General features: G+C 45.9%; 1 protein-coding gene across 2 annotated transcripts in view; it reads right to left on the reverse strand.

Moving 5' to 3' along the window:
- Positions 1-1,774: 1,774 nt before the first annotated feature.
- Positions 1,775-16,836, reverse strand: part of Cnksr3 (CNKSR family member 3) — a 122,978-nt gene continuing 107,916 nt past the window's right edge. For both annotated transcript variants that reach the window (XM_041680211.1, XM_041680209.1), the window contains exons 8-13: positions 15,286-15,354; positions 14,699-14,845; positions 9,983-10,107; positions 7,945-8,153; positions 7,437-7,526; positions 1,775-3,284 (exon numbers count right to left, since the gene is read on the reverse strand). In XM_041680211.1, coding sequence (XP_041536145.1) covers positions 2,989-3,284; positions 7,437-7,526; positions 7,945-8,153; positions 9,983-10,107; positions 14,699-14,845; positions 15,286-15,354 — 936 coding nt within the window. In that variant the 3' untranslated portion in view covers positions 1,775-2,988. The remainder of the gene's footprint in view (positions 3,285-7,436; positions 7,527-7,944; positions 8,154-9,982; positions 10,108-14,698; positions 14,846-15,285; positions 15,355-16,836) is intronic.

A 16,836-nucleotide genomic window follows, 5' to 3' on the forward strand; every position in this document is an offset into this window, starting at 1 on the left:
AGTTTTATTACAAATGAATGAATGAATGAAAAATATAGCCACTGACACTCCCCTGCTGGGAGAGGGGAAATCGGGTTTTCTCCAATAGTGATACTAGGTATAGCCACCACTCCAGGACAGGCCTCATGTTCAGAAGCAGGAGACCACCATACAGAGAACTCATAGGTTGTGTGCGTGTGTGGTGTGTGTCTGTGGTGTCTATGTGTGCTCTGCTTGTGTATATATGTCTGCATTTGGGCGTCTGTATTTGTGCTTTTACTTGGTTACAGTCTGGTGAGGGTTTTGTTTTGTCTTTTTGAATGTGGTTTTAGTTTGCTTTCTTGCTTTGGGAGCTTTTGTTTTTGTATTGGGTTTTTGTTTTTTGAGAAAACTTAAAATTGGGTGGGTAGGGAGAAGGGGAGGACCTGGAAGAACTTGGAGGAGGAGAATATGAACCAATATATTTAAATTTAAAAATTATTTTAAAAACATAGTTTAAAACAAAAACCATTTCTTGATAAAGGGGTTGGGTTGGGTGTGACAGAACCGAAATGTCACCAGCTTAAACTGCTATGTCACCCTTCATCTTCTATGTTAAACCAGTCCCACCATTGAAAGAGAGGAACTGTTGAAAGGGGAATTCTTCATTCACCTTGCAGAATTTTTTTATTGTATGTGTGCATGTGTGCATCCACATGTATGCACATGGAGATCAGAGGCTGACATTGGGTGTCTTTCTTGATTGCCCTCCGTCTTACATGTTGAAAAGTGATCTCTCACTGAACCCAGAACTCGAAGACTCCAGCTAGTCTAGCTCACCAGCCTGCTCCTAGATGCCTTTATCTGGACTGCCTCGGAGGTCTGGGACAACACGCAGTCAGCACAGCTGCGGGGATCCAAACCCCGATGCTTACCTTGTGCATCAAGTTCTTTACCCACCCTAACCCTCCCCAGCCCCATTTGGAGGAACTATCATCAGCTGTTGTTCACGTATTTCAAAAGTAAAGGGTTATGAAGTATTTTAGCAGCAATAGAGTTCTCAAACATAATTCAGGTTTAAAAAAAAAAAAGATAAAAATACAAAGGAAAAAAAAAGTTGTGGAGACTGCAGAGGAAGCCAGAAGTCTCCCAGCACTTCCTACAGCGCTTCCAGGAAGAACCCGGGAGGTACCATCTGCTGCAATAATGCGAGTTGAGCACTGCAGAGGGTTAAGTCCGGGTTCTGAGAATCCATTCTTAAGACGGTCATTCCATTTAGGAGATGCTGTCTACACATTATATGAAGGACCCTCTCCTAGACCAGGGAGCGAAAGCAAGGACTGTGTCTGGGCACAGAGCCAACTCAGGCCAACCGGAAACTGGCAGCGGCCAGTTCTTCTCACGCATAGCTCCTTCCTTGCCTCATGCCCACATGCTGTGGCTTGAGGACCAAGATGAATCATCCACACAATCCTTACATCCCTGTTTGTGGCATCGTCTGAGAACCCCTCCCCCAATATACCAGCTTCTCAAAACTTACGCAGACACAAACAGAAAAATGTCGGCGTGAACCAGATCACACTAAAAGTAGGGGATGCTGGGTTTCTTAACCCCGCCAGAGGCATTTAAGATGGGGGAGGGCTCACTAACGCCAGTGGTCCTCGTGGGAACTGCATTTGAGGCAGAGTCAGTGGGCAATGCCAGTGGTGTAGGAGAGTATGAGGAGGCCCCACGACAGCTCTGCCCAAGAATACCTTGGAAAATTCCTTTTCCATAGTTCCATTTACAGTTATTTCTTTAACTCCACTACCACAAATTCATACAATCCCAAAAATGCTTGGGAGGATTTATTTCGGTTTTTAATATTAGTGCCCATGCCAGCAATAGCCAGAATGGTCACGTGTAAATCTGAAGACAATCTGAATGTTCTTTTTCTTGGGTTTCACGTATGACACAAAACAAATACTTCAATTACATGGGACTGAGAGTAAGAAAAATATACAACTCTATTTAAAACACTTAAATTAACAAGATAGGACTTTTCCATGCTAGCAAAATATTGTACATTCGGTTTAAACAAGAGTTAATATCCAGACACACATTTTTGAAACACCTGATGCTAGTTGAAAAATCAGTGACCATGAGGCTTTCCGAGATATGTCTAATTAGCAAAATGTGTACAACTGGGAAGGACTATTGACTTGTCTCCAGCAGACAGACATCACACGGGTCAATAACGTAAACTGACCCCATGTCTCCTAACTCTAAACCTGACTGCTTCATTTCCTGAATGATACTTTGGCTCTCAGCAAATCTTATAGCTTCTCTCCCTCACGGAACAATACATATATAACAACTGCAACAGCCCTCATAAAAACACACACTTCTTTGAGTGCAGCACACCCAAAAGTGTGCACAAGAGTCTACACTGGCTCACCTAAATGGAGGTTATAGACACGGGGGCTAAGGATGTGTAACAGCTGACCTGCAGGTAAAGCCCTGCTCCAAAGAACCTCACACACCTACCACGCCACTCTGCAGTGGACGTGGTCACACTTATAAATAGGGTCTACGGCTTTAAAAGTCAACAAAAGTTTTCCCCTTCGGCTTTTTCAGATACAGACGTTGGACCACAAACCAACACGTCTGTGTGACAAAAGGCATCGGCCTTAGTCCCCACTGCCCCAGAAAACAAGAACGCACGATGCTGCCGATCCCTGACATTAAGTTGTCTGGCCAACATGCAATTTACAGACTATGTCTCCATGTTCCCACAATGGGGAGGCAAAAATAAGCAGGCTGTGCCACGTCTGTCCTTCCTTCTGCCTCCACAAACAGCACGTAAGATCCTCTGGATGCCCGCCGAAGACTTGAAAATTCCAGGAACGGCAATATACAACCTTAAAAAAATAAAATAGAATGGAACGAAGTAAGGTCGCCATGGAGCACTGTGGACGGAATCTGAAGGAGCTGTCCACTGAGGAAGAAGGCACTTGCTAGCAGGAGACAGGCAGGAGGCTGGGAGCAGCCTCAGTGAGTCAACAGCTTGAGGCGAGTCAGCCAGCTGACCAGCAGCGAAGGTTCCCCAGAAGATGCCTTGGCAGAGGAGGCTGCTTTCTTCTTGGGCCCTTCCTCCTGGAAGGGAATGGTGGCACTGCTGTGTAGATCCGAGTTGAGATAGCACCTGCTCCCTCGGATGTAGTCCGCACCCCGCACCAGGTGCCGCTCAGTGGTTGGTCGGGAAAACCGGTACACGGGAGAGGCACTTTCTTCAATGATGGGTGTGATCCTTTCATTACTGAAGTACCGGCAGAGGGCATCTTCTCCTGATTTCAAACAAAGCCCACAAGCCAATGAGAACAAGAACCCCCAGACCTAATGCCACTCAGTCAGTAAACACACACCAAGCTCTTCCCTGCAAGGCCCTGTGAATGGCTTGCCTTACCCCAGGGTGTTTGCAAAGAGAACCACAAGAGGTTTGCCATTAGCCTTCTGGTTAAATCATAAATGTCGACACTCCTCCACCTCCCCACCACCAACTCAAATCCGGACTGTGTGCTCCTCAGTGGCTGGCACTGTGTTGGGAGGCTGTGGAGCCTTTGGGAGATAGGGCCTTCACAGTGGGTGGTCCTTTGGAGGCAGCACCTACTCTTGGTTCCTGATGCTACTGACCTACCAAGCCCTGTCTACCATCTCATAGTCCCACTGCCACAGCCAGAGTCTCTCTGTCATGCCTTCCCAGCTATGATGTGTTATGGAATATTACCTTAACTAGGCAAAGATGTGTTACATTTGTTTCTGCTGCCTTTGTTCATGATGTAAAGATGTGTTACATTTGTTTCTGCTGCCTTTGTTCGTGATGTAAAGATGTGTTACATTTGTTTCTGCTGCCTTTGTTCATGATGTAAAGATGGGTTACATTTGTTTCTGCTGCCTTTGTTCATGATGTAAAGATGTGTTATATTTATTTCTGCTGCCTTTGTTCATGATGTAAAGATGTGTTACATTTGTTTCTGCTGCCTTTGTTCGTGATGTAAAGATGTGTTACATTTGTTTCTGCTGCCTTTGTTCGTGATGTAAAGATGGGTTACATTTGTTTCTGCTGCCTTTGTTCATGATGTAAAGATGTGTTACATTTGTTTCTGCTGCCTTTGTTCATGATGTAAAGATGTGTTACATTTGTTTCTGCTGCCTTTGTTCGTGATGTAAAGATGGGTTACATTTGTTTCTGCTGCCTTTGTTCATGATGTAAAGATGGGTTACATTTGTTTCTGCTGCATTCCTTTAATTAAGTAAAGATGTGTTCCACTTGTTTCACCTTGCCTGCCTAAGGCACCTGATTGACCTAATAAAAAGCTGAATCATCAATAGACAGGAAAGGAATAGTTGGGGCTGGGAGAGAATAAGTGGGAGGATAAGCCTAGGCTCAACAGGAGGAAGAAGAAAAGGAGGGAGAAAGAGAGGGACATGCATGGGGCTAGAAGCCAGGCAGCTGCCAGCCAGAGTCGGACACCAGAAGCAAGAATGTAAGACATGAGGGGGGGTGGGGGGTAAAAAGCCCCAAAGCAAAATGTAGATAAATTAAAAAGAAACCAATTAAAATAAGAGCTAAACTAAGGCTAGGAGTTCATAACTAATATTAAGTCTCCGTGTCACAATTTGGGAGCTGGTTGGTGGCCCAAAAGAAAAAGTCTAGTACCATGATGGGTTGAAATCCCCTGAAACCATGAACCAAAACACATTCTATCTCCCTTAGCTGCTTCTGCCAGGTCTTTTGTTACAGCAACAAGAAGAAGAAGAAGTAACTAATACAAGGAAAGTGACACCAGAAGACATGGTGTTGTTTCCAACTAAAACTTGACCCAATGTGTTTCCTGGGTGTTTGGAACTGGTTTGCAAGAAGAACGTGGGAAGTGTTTGGAAATGTGGGCCAGCAAAGTGGCTTAATAGGTGACTTGGGTGGGAGTTCAGGGAGCAGAATGGGGACAGGAAGGTTAGCAGTGTTCAAACTGGTGGCGTTTTAGATGAGAATGTGGGCTGTAAGGACTGGGACCACAGGTCACTTTGGCTGTCCATGCTCTGCCTGTGTCCTGACGCTGAACTCACACGTGAGAGATTAAACTGGCAGAGGAGGTGTCAAGACAGTACAGCACTCGGGCTGCGGAGCAGCTCTTGGTTGCTGCTTTGAGCCACGTTTACAGTGAGAGCGAGAGCTGAGGCAGAACAAAGAGCTGAAAATGATGAGCATCTATCAGTGAAGAAACATGGTCACAGCTGCAGACAGAACCTCCCTGGTTGTTAGACGATACTGCGAGAAGAAGCCATGCTCTGTGCACCGGGGTAACGCGAAGCCTTGAGAACATCTCAAGGTACACTGACCTCCCCATCAAAGGCTTTGGGGTATCAAGTTGACAACCCATTTAAAAAACGTTCCTTTAAAAAGAGAGAGGGGAGAGGGAGGGAAGGAGGAAGGGAAGGAGGGAAAGTGGGCGGGCTCAGGGTTGGTGAAATGGCCCAGTCAGGTAAGAATGTCTGCCTCCAAGCCTGATGACCCAGTTCAGTTCCTGAACAGTATCAAACTACTAAGATGATGGATTGCCATGGATGCCTTGTATATTCTAAGACATAAGTGAGCCTCAAGAAGACAGGGAAGGAAAGCCGTGGTGTGGTTGTGAAATGTTTTGGTGCTGTTTTGTTTTTCCTTTTTGAGTGTGGTTTTATTTTGTTTCCTTGGTTTTAGAGGGGTTTTGTTGTTTGGGTTTTTGTTTTTTGTGAAAGAACTTAAAGTTGGGTAGGTAGGAAGGGGAGAGGATCTGGAAGGACTTGGGGAGGAAAGGATATGGTCAAAATATATTTAAATTTAAAATTTGTTTTAAGCAATAAAAACAAATAAAAAGTAGAATAAAGAACAACAAAACAAACAAAAACCCCATTTAAAGGGGAAAACCAATATATAATGGCTCTAACTGTCAAAGTTTCTTTTCTAGGAGTAAAGGACCTTTGGTAGTCAAGTGCTTCAGACCGAGAAGACACAGCCACACAAGAGAACTCTTCACTGTGTCCCTGGTCAGCAAACATTGACTAAAATCACTACCATCCAGTGGGAAACTCCTAACGACAGCCTCCTGTCTCCCAGCTCTTCTGCTAAAATCTTTTCCCTTTGTGCTCTCACACCAGACCATCTCTTGCTCAAGCAGAATAAATATCCTCTGCTACCATCAAAAAAAAAGATGTCATGTACTCCTTACGTCCATTTACAAAATTGGTAAATTTGTGGCCCAGTGACCGTCTGGAGCAGGAGATGAGGAAGGTGGAATTGGTATGAGCACCGCCAGGTACAGAATGTTCTACAGGGTGACGGGAAGGCTCTGGAAGTGGACGGTGGTGCCTGATGTGTGATTCTGAATATGTTAAAGCCACCAACTTATCCACTCCCAGAGAGGAGGGTTCCATCCCTGGAGCAGTGCTCTCTTATTTCTTAAGTGGCCATGTGCAGAGAGACATCATCACTTTTAATGCAATCATCAGGAAGTTCTCCTAAGCCCCAATCCCTGCACTACACCTCTCTATATGTGGAAGAAAACAGGCTGGATCCATGCTCAGGGAATGGCGATAGAGATGTTAGCATTTAAAATCTAAATGGAGGCCAGCCCTGCCACCTGCTGACGGCTGCACAGACATTGCTCCGTAGAACAAGAGCATCTGAAGCCAGAGGCTGGCACCCTGTCCCTTTGTTGTGCGAGGTTAATCCAGATGATGCAGGCACACAGGTGACAGGTTTACCTCAGAGATGCCAGGAGTCGCTCACTTAGACGCCTTACGCTGCCTCACTTGCACTCTGTTTCAATATTACAAAGGTGATGTTATAATTTCCATTCAATACTGGTAAGCAGAGCCTATCTAGCAAAAATAGGTTAAAGTTTTATTTTGCTTTTGAGACAAGGTCTCACTAGGTATCCCTGGCCAGCCTGAAATTCACTCTGTAGACCAGGCTGGTCTCAAACTCAGAGATCTGTCTATCCTTGCCTCCTAAATGCTGGGATTAAAGGCACACACAACTGTGCCCATCATACAAAAATATTTTTATGTTTCCTAAAGATTGGTGCAATAACAAGTAACCAATCACAGGGTGAATTAAAAACAATTTTTTCAGACAGTAATTATGTTTTAATAATTTAAAGAGAATTTGTCAAAAATCAAGTTTAAAAAATCATGCAATTAGGGATGTTTAATGAATAATTTGTTTAAAAGTAGACCGTATGTGTCTAGAGCCTTTTTAAAAGCCACAATGCTGACTAGATTCTTAGAAGATTAAATTTTTCTGGAAACAAGCAATACTGTATCAACCTTCAGCAGCCTGATTTACTGAGGACAGGCTGGGCCTCTAGAAAAATCTATCACCCTCATGAATAGAGCATGGGGTAGCCTGGGTCATCTGACACCGTTCAGTGCTTTTGGTTCGCTCAGATGGAACATACCTTTCCTCCCATGACCTCGAGGTCGAGCGAATGGATCCACAATCCCCATCCAGTTCCCGTCCGCAGGCATGGACAATGGCCGGGGTTTGCCTTCGGAGACCAGAGGGTGAGGCGAGGTTAGGGACGTTTATCAACTTCAAGACAAGCCCTCCCAACCATGCCCACTTAAATAGAAGCCAATTTCAACACAAAGCTATTTTTAAAGCCCCGCATCGACTCTGAAAGCACTAAGGATAGAGACTGAAGCCTTTGGGTCTCCAGCTCTGGAGTCCACACTGTAACGTGAGCTCACCCAGCTGGGCTCTGATGGCAGGCAGAGCAATGACTCAACGAGGCTTTGCCTTAGCCAGATGAATAAAGAGCTCATACCTAGAATTTCATTGAGGTTTATGTTTTCCTCAGTTCACCTCAAGAGTCTGCCAAGTCATGCCAGAGCCCCAAATAAGGAAGGGGTGGGGAAGAGAAGTAAGAAGAAACAGCAGGGCAAGACGCGCCCTGGAGAACTCACCATAGGATGGTGTCTTCCCCCTCATTTTTGTGGGGGGGATATTGGTTCCCACGGAATAAGCTGGCAACTGATCGGAATCAGCGATGGTGAACCTGCGTCTCTGGCTCTCCTGGTCCAGGAAGGAGTTAGGAGACTCTGCACCCTTCCGTGTAGGCAATGGCTGCTTACTCTTACTGTGTCCTCCAAGGGCAAAACTCACATTCTCGTTCCTGGAAGACAGTGTGCGGTGACTAGGGAGCTCACAACAGCGCTCTTACCAAAGAATGAACAACAGAAGCCCAGCAACTGGAGAAAGTGTTACTCAACTCAAGTTACCCTTTCAAATACATCCAGACCTCCTCCCCCGCCCGCAGAAGAACAAAAGCCATGAACTTGTTAAGTCCAAGCAAACATGGCCTTCTGTCCATGTACACGGAATGAGTACACCCTGAAAACACAGCTCTTGCTTTCCCACATCCTGTTCTCGGGGTAAATGTCCTGTTCACCACAGGAGCCAGCAGCTGAGACGTGAGCTGCTATACCATCTTCCTCACGCCGAAGAGTGGAACCACCGCCTGGATCCAGAAAAGAAGACTCTTGACGTGTGTGGAAGTTATTAGATCCGAAAATCCCAGCATCCTGCCTTCCTTATACACTCAGCCCCTTTCTTGCAACTCTGCCTGTGACATTCTCACTGAAGCCCAGAGAACACTGAGGGTCGGAGGCCGGAGAATCTATCTCCCTACAGTTCCTCGCACAATGACCCACACTTTGGCCTGTGAAGTTCTGGGGTCCCCATGTGTAGAGACAACGCCCCCTGCAGTTTTAACCCACTCCAAGTCTGTGCCACAGGACCCTGCCCACTGCCACCATATGTCTCTGATCAGTGCCCTTGTGGGAAATCACAACATGTTTTTATCCACTCTGGGTAAGCCAAGGGAGACTCAGGGCAACTCAGCTCTGTCCCCAGGCAAGAGACCCAAATGTAGCAAAAACAAAGACAATGAGCAAGGCCTGATACCCCCACTGCAGCAATGCTGCTCCAGCTCTGCCTTGTGCACAGGAGACATTGGTCCCAGTTTGTGTTGTGAGACATTGGCAGGATCAGAGGCAGAGCCAAGTCCGCTTTGTGCCACGGGATAGCCCAGCCCCTCACTCACTGTATTCTGAACAAAAGCAACATCCTCTAGTGTCATTGGTACAAGTCAGTATGTGCGTCCCATGAGTAAGCCTGGAGCAAACACCTCAGTCACCCCTGTCCCTCCTGTGGCCACTTTACTACACCACCCCACAGTTAAGACACCACTCAAGAATTGATAGCTCAAGAACACACTCACCTTGCTCACAGATTTCTCAACTCATATCACCTCACAATTTTTCAGAGTGCCAAGGTGTGTGTGTGTGTGTGTGTGTGTGTGTGTGTGTGTGTATGTAGGTATATGTTTGTGTGTTTGGGTGTAAGTAGGTAGGTATGTGTTTATGAATGTGTGTATTGTATGTATATGTACTGTGTGTATATGTGTATACATGTCTGTATATATGTGTGGTGGGGATATCTGTAGGTGTATATGCACATGTATGTCTGTGCATATACATGTATATATGTGTGTTTGTATGTCTGTATACATACGTATGTGTGTGCCTGTGTGTATATGTGTGTCTATGTGGGCCCATGTATGTGTTTTTTGTATTTGTGTGTGTGCCTGTGTGTGAACCTGTGTTTATGTATGTGTGTGCTTGCACGCACAAGTGTATACCTCTTTCTTGGCAAAACCAGGCAACAATTTTAATGATTCTCACACAAATGTTTTTAGCTTCTTCCCTACAAATGAATTTATCATGGAGTTGACATAGCTTAAGCTACAGGGGTCCCCGAACAGCCCCTTCCAAGGCCCCCAAAGCATAGACTTGTGTAAATTTTTCACAAGAAAGGTATGTTGGCACTCTTTTCTGCCGTCCCACACAGTGAGTCAGATCTTGTTATATAAAGTGGCTTCCTGGCCCAGCATCAACCATGTAGAGATAGCCAGACCACCCTATGAAATGGGGGCCAACATACCGGGGATAGTAGGGGACAGCAGGAGGGGGAGGAATGTAGAGGTCAAGAATGGCTGGCTTCTCCTTCTTCAGGGAGGCATCCATGGTGCTCTCTGGGGACTGCGTGGTGGTGGGTGGGGGTGAGGTCTGCAATGAGAGTCACACAAGAAGTGAAAAGATCAACTTGGAGATTACTCTTGGTAGAATTTCCCCCACCCCAAACCAAGCCAGCCCTGAGTACAAGCGGAGACAGAGCTCACTCACACACTCATGGCTGCTACTAACAGGGCTCAACATCCATGCTTCCATGAGGGAATCAACTCACAGAGGACTTATAGAAGACGTGGGAGTTTAACTCTAGTTTGAAGAAAAACACGTAAAAATCCATGCCTCCTCTGTAAAACTGGTACTAACAGTCTTGCTGGTTGAGAAAAGCGCACAGCAGCGTCTGGCAGATTAGGCCTTGGGGCTCCGGGTGCGACCTAGCTACCCGTCTGATGAGCTGTGCATTGCTGAGGCGGTCACTCAACTTCTCTGTGTCTCAGCTACAAAAAGGGTAATTGATGCAAACAAGGGCAGTGTCCAGCTGGGCAGCTGTGGACACTAAGATAACACACACAGAGGGCATGGGACATGCTTGCCATACAATAAATGCACGACTCACTCCGCTGAATTTAGCAATGCATGCCCACAGTACAAACACATTTTAAATTTAAAAAAAAAAATTAAAGTTTGTTTTAACTTTAATTATGTTACCGATCTCAAAGGGTTTACATTTTTATTAAATATTTAATATTCATACATATACATGTTTAGATCCAATCCGTCCCCATTCCCTCCCTTATCCTTTCCCCTCTTTTCCCTCCCAACTTCTCATTCTCTCATTCCTCCTCTCTCCCTGTCACCTACCTCTAACTTCACGGTCATTAGTGTTGCCTGTATGTGTACAGCTGTAAGACTATCTACTGGAGCTGGATAGCCTATCCAGGACCACATCCCTGAGGAAAACTGACTCTCCTCCCAGCAACCATCAATTGCAGTGGCCCCTCAGAGGTAAGACATCAAGGGCGGGGAGATCCATGCTGGGACTCTAGCTGGCTCGATCTTCTGCAAGTCTTACACAAGTGGAAAGGACATGCATTGTAAAATCTCCTATGAGACTGTCTATCTTATTTCTGCTACAATCTAACAATGGCATCAACCAACCAGGTCGACCAGCAAGACCCTCACAGTTGCTATGGGAACCACTGGCAAAGGCCAGCAAGTCTATGGTAGACACTTGGAGGAAAGGAAGCACTCCTTTTTGACCTCAGATTTTGAGAAATGCAATGGGTTCCAGAGTCTAGAAGGACTCAATCGTGTGGACCATGTCCTCAAGAACTATGTCCACCAGGAGATTCAAAGCAGACATTCAGAAGGGACACAAAGGCACAGAAGCATGGGCCCTGTCCAGTCTTCTAGCATAATCTCCCAACCTGAGATCTCAATTCAGTTTAATACAGAATGAGTGAAATTTGAAATTTATGCCCTAGCAATGCTGAAGCATGCATGGGCAGCCCGTATATGGGAGTTCTGCTGAACTTGTCCGTAATGGGTTTCATGATCTAAGTTGATGAGGATGACTGACCAGATCAGTCCTCAAGAGGACACCAGACCTCATTACAGATGGTTGTGAGCCACCATGTGGTTGCTGGGAATTTAACTCAGGACCATTGGAAGAGCAGGCAGTGCTCTTAACCACTGAACCATCTCTCCAACCCAGTTCATTGATATCCAATAAATCAATGAATCTTCATATCTGAAACACAGAGCCAAAATCCATATTCTCAAAATCCTGTGAGCCACAAGTATTCTGGAGCTCTCCTATAAGATGTTTTCTCCCCCAAAATTCCAACATGAATGATGACTTCTGTTTAGGGAAACCCTCATTTGTCAGGATGCAAACAGACTGGTGGCATCTTTTGTGTGAAGGCCAACAATAAAGGTACTGGGAAGAATAAGATGACATTTCTCCTAGGGATGCCATCGTGCTGGGCACCGAGGCATAGTGACCACTGAAGACTGAACTGGATAATCTCCCCCAGGCTCAGGAGCTGAGCAAGCCTACAGTCTGGTCTCCCAGTGCTAATAATCTGCAAACAGACTGGACACATCACAATAGCATTCGGTAGCTACGCCACATAGGAGTTCAACATCTTCATAGTGATTGCTTCCCTGGGTCAGAAACAAAACGTGCCTCCATCTCCCCACGGCTCCTCATCTCAGACTGCACAGTAAGGAAGCACGCCGTGAATGGAGAGAAAATGAAGTGTGTCCCCTGCCAAAGCCCATTTCTAGAAGTCAAGAAATGAACTAGCCTCCATTATACCTAATTCTCCCTCTGATCGGAACACGTCCATGCGGATTTCCTCTGCCACCCCGCACTGCCACGCTCACGGCGCCTGCCATCTGTCTCTCCCTTCGCAATGGTTTCTTCTCAGCTTTCTAATTTTGGTCAAGTTTCCCACCACGTTTGACACCTGCTTCTCCCGTAGCAAAGACTCCCTCATGCTTACCCACAAAGCCTTCTCTAATACTCAACAGCAATAGTTAGGAACGTAAGGCTTAGGAGACGGAGTAGCTCACTCAAAGCTCCGAGATGATGCCTGGCAGAGCTGGGATGTTAACCCATGCGGTGTTGCTTGGGGACTCAAGAAGGGCGTCACCTCCATGGTCTCTCAAATCATTAGTCACTCATCTGAACCACTTCATTACGAGCCCTGCTCAGAACCTCACCACTTTACAGCCGGGCCTCCACAGAGCCTTCTACATAATGTCTAGATACTGTCATGAGCTGAACTATTCACCCTCAAAAGTCCTATGTTGGGGTCTTATGACCCCTGCTCCAGTACTTCCGAACGTAACTGTATTTGGATGACACGTCTTTAAAGAGGTGACCAAGTTAAAATGAGGACATTCGTATCCACTCAATCCAACTGTGTCCATACAAGATGAAGACACAGGCAGAGAGGATGTGAAGACCGAGAAAGTGGGGCTATTTCCAAGCCAGAGAGGAAGGCCTCACAAGAGACCAACCCTGCATACCTTGACCTTGCACCCCAACCACTCAGCCTGTACAACTTTGTTATGGCAACGCTAGCAAAGTAACACAGATAAGAATATAAAACTAGGCGTCAACCTGGCCTGTGGGGTAAAGTCCACGCCCTCTAGCCTGGTACCCTATCTCTGCTATTACATTAGCCCAAATGGCCAAGCCATCGTAGAGAATTTGAGGTGTTCTGTGCAGCAGAGGCTGTGAGTGACACCCGGAGGCCCCAGTCTGAGATCTCAGTCCACAGCTTCTGGGCACAGTAACTGACGAAAGCTCCCAGCCAGCCCTTCTCTGGAGAATGGCTCTCAGCACACAAAGGTACTTCTCCCAAGAAGGGTCAGCAGGCCTGCAGCTGCCTGATTACACATGATCCTCTGTCCTGGAGAGGGGGCCATGCCTGGACTTGTTTCTCTTCATCTGCCTTCATCTTCCCTTGCAGCACCTGCCCTTAAACATCACTCTGACAGGAATCACAACTCTGCCTCTAAGAAGCTAACCTAAGCCAACCTCTGCCTGGTGGCCACACGTCCTTGCTGGGGGGTGGGGTGCGTGGGCTTAAAGACTAAGATGCACCCTCACCTGTCAGTTCATATCCCACCCGCCTTCCTTCTCATGAGTCAGAGGCACCTCACAAATGCAGCCCCCCCTCTCTCTCTCACACACACACACACACAACTCTCTAGTGTAAGACATGATGACAACAGTTAACACCAAGTGCATTCCTGAAAACAGCTGGAGAATAGACGAAAACATTTCCACCACCAACAACGGTGTGTGAGGTCATACGTACATTAACGACAATACAAATTTCAGAATGCTGCGCCGTGCAGTACATGTGTATGTAGTTAATGTGTGTCGATTCATTGCTCTCATTTTTGATTGTATGTCTATGAGTGGTTTTTTTGGCATGCAAGCCAGTGCACCACACGCATGCAGTGTCCACAGAGGCCAGATGAAGGTACAGGATGCACTGGACTAGAGATAGAGACAGGATGAGCTGCTGTGTGGGTTCTGTGGGTTCTGCACAGGCAGCAACCGCTGATCGAGAGAAGAAACACTCTGAGGACTGACAAAGCTGCCTGCCAGCCATGCAGGGAATTCTACGGATATGTTTTTAGTGAGCTGTCACTCATGTTAGGGTGGGCTCTTCAATGGCAAAGGTGCCTCTGAGTCACCACCAGCTCCTGGAAGTGACTGCAATAAACTGACTGTCTCCCTCAGCTAGACGGGGGTAAAATGATTTCTGTGGTTGGCCCCCGATGCCCTACCTGGGGTAAATGGACACTTGTTCGTGTCTCCCCAGAAGCCACAGAACACGCTGAAAACAAGTGGGGTGATCTAAAGCGAGCCTTCTGCCTCCGTGCTCCACTGTGGCAGCGCCTATAGATGACTATTCAGGACCTGGAATGAGGAGGAGGAACTGGCCTTTCAATTATTTAAACAGCCGCATATGGCAAGTGGCAAGCACACTGCTCTCCAACGGCCTAGAGTTTACGTTTTCATACAAGCAGGATTAGGGAATAATGGCAGGCAAGCCAGCTTCTAAAGCTGATCACCCTCAATTTTAACCCTTTTTCTGAGAGGAGGGAGGCCTCAGACAAAGTCCATTCTAGATGAAGGTCATTCTAGATGAATGGCCACAGATACCTGCACGAGGGGCGGCTTCCACCGCAGGTTCTTCAGGGGGGCCGGAGTAAAGTTGAAAGAGCCCGTGGGCCTCTTCTTCAGCAGCAGCACCACACCCGTGGGATTCTCTCTCAGCTTTCTCACCAGGTTTTTCAACTGCCACCCGACCTTGAATGAGGGGAAAAGACTTGCTTGTGAGCCATGAAGACCCAATGCCTGAACTTAAAGAAAGTCAAGTTATGAGCAAATACATCCGTACAAATATATTCATCTAAGCTCTACTTCAGACACTGAAAAAAAATGGGTACAAGGTATTGATTTTTTTTTTTAATATAGAGGCTGGAGAGATGGCTCAGACATTAAGAGCACTAGCTGCTCTTGCAGAGGACTAAAGTTCGATCTCTAGCACCCTTATTGGGTAGTTCACAATTCCCTATAAATACCACTCTAGGAGACCTGATACCTAATTCTGGCCTCCATGAACATGTGTGTGTGTGTGTGTGTGTGTGTGCGTGCGCGCACGCACACACACACACAGAAACACACAGGCTTTTAAATATAAATATTAAGTTTCTGAGGGAAAATTGCACCCCAATAAATGAACTCACCACCGTCTGCCGATTAACTTGAATGACTTCATCACCAGCATGAATCTTCTGAGACCTGTCTGCAGGAGACTACATAGAAACAAAGAGAACTGGCTTAGGTGTTTGGTACTCTCTTTCTTCTGTATGTAGACAATGCCAACAGAATAAAACTTTCTCAAGAAAAAATAAAAACAATATATGAAAATGGTTCGTGGGTCTTGGCATATGAGTCTTGTGTGGTCTGCTATGAGGTTGGCTGTACCGCATGACTTCTGCATTAACACCTGAGTTCATCTAAGTGATGAAATGTGAGAGTCTGTTGCTGAAATGGCTAGCTGATAAAAGCAGTAAGTTCCACTAAAAACAAATAAGTAGAGAACTTGGCACATGTCTCCATTACCGCTCACCTTTCAGAAGTAGGTGGAACATTTAACCTGTGAGGATCGCTGTGATTATTAATAGACATAAATCTGCTTTTCTGTCTCGTTACACAAATGACCACAATGCCATGAAAATAAGAAGTTTATGTAAACAAAAATTTTATTTCTATAAAGAAAAAGGTTTTCATCATCAGGTTATAAGTGCAGCTTTACTAAGAAAAAGAATGTAGGGCTGGAAGACGGCTCAACCTGCTGCAGAAAGTCAGGCGCCCAGGGCCTCAGTAAGACTGGACGTGGGAAGGGTGTGAGTATTCTGTGTCCATAGCAAGACAAATGGCAAAGACAAGAACCTGGAGGCTCCCAGGCCAGGCTGCCTGGGGTGCAAGTGGCAAACAACAGGAGACCCTGTCTCAAGGTCAAAGGCAAGAATTGACACCGGTGGTTGTCCTGTGACCACCACATACATACACACGCAGTGTGGTGTGTGCACACCACACTCATAGGAATACACACACACACATACACACACACACACATACACACACACACACACACACACACACACACATACACACATCCAGAAGCACACTGGTATATTTACACAAAAGAGCATGCACATGCACGCACACATACAAACATACATACATGTATATACCACATATACACATGATACATGCAGGAAACTTTCTAAAAAGAAAAAATGAGAGGCTAGAGACATGGCCCAGCGGTTAAGAGCACTGGCTGCTCTTCCAGAGGACCCAGATTCAATTCCCAGCATCCAGAAGGCAGCTCACAACTGTCTGTAACTCCAGTTCCAGGGAATCTGGCATCCTCATACACACACAGGTAGGCAAAACACCAATATCCACAAAATACAAATAAATCTTTTTTTAGAGAGGAAAGGAAGAAAAAATGTATGCTTTATCCCTCCTTAATTATGCACTGCTTTAATTTTACAAAGAAATCCATAAAAGGATGTGAGCCACCTGTCAAATGTGATGCCTAGAATATTCTTGCTCATTAAGTGAACAAAAACTCTTTCTGTTTAAGACCTATCGCATGAGGAGGAGGGAAAGATAAGCCTTGGGTTTCTAATTAAACACTATCTAGGTCAGCGTATTTAATTCTGTAACATATATGAGTGGGTGAAACTCCAATTTACAGCTATCGGAAGCCAAAATAGCACCTTTGA

This window comes from Microtus oregoni, unplaced genomic scaffold (assembly GCF_018167655.1).
Source record: "Microtus oregoni isolate MIOR12 unplaced genomic scaffold, Mior012 000033F_ref0000390, whole genome shotgun sequence".
NCBI lineage: Eukaryota > Metazoa > Chordata > Mammalia > Rodentia > Cricetidae > Microtus > Microtus oregoni.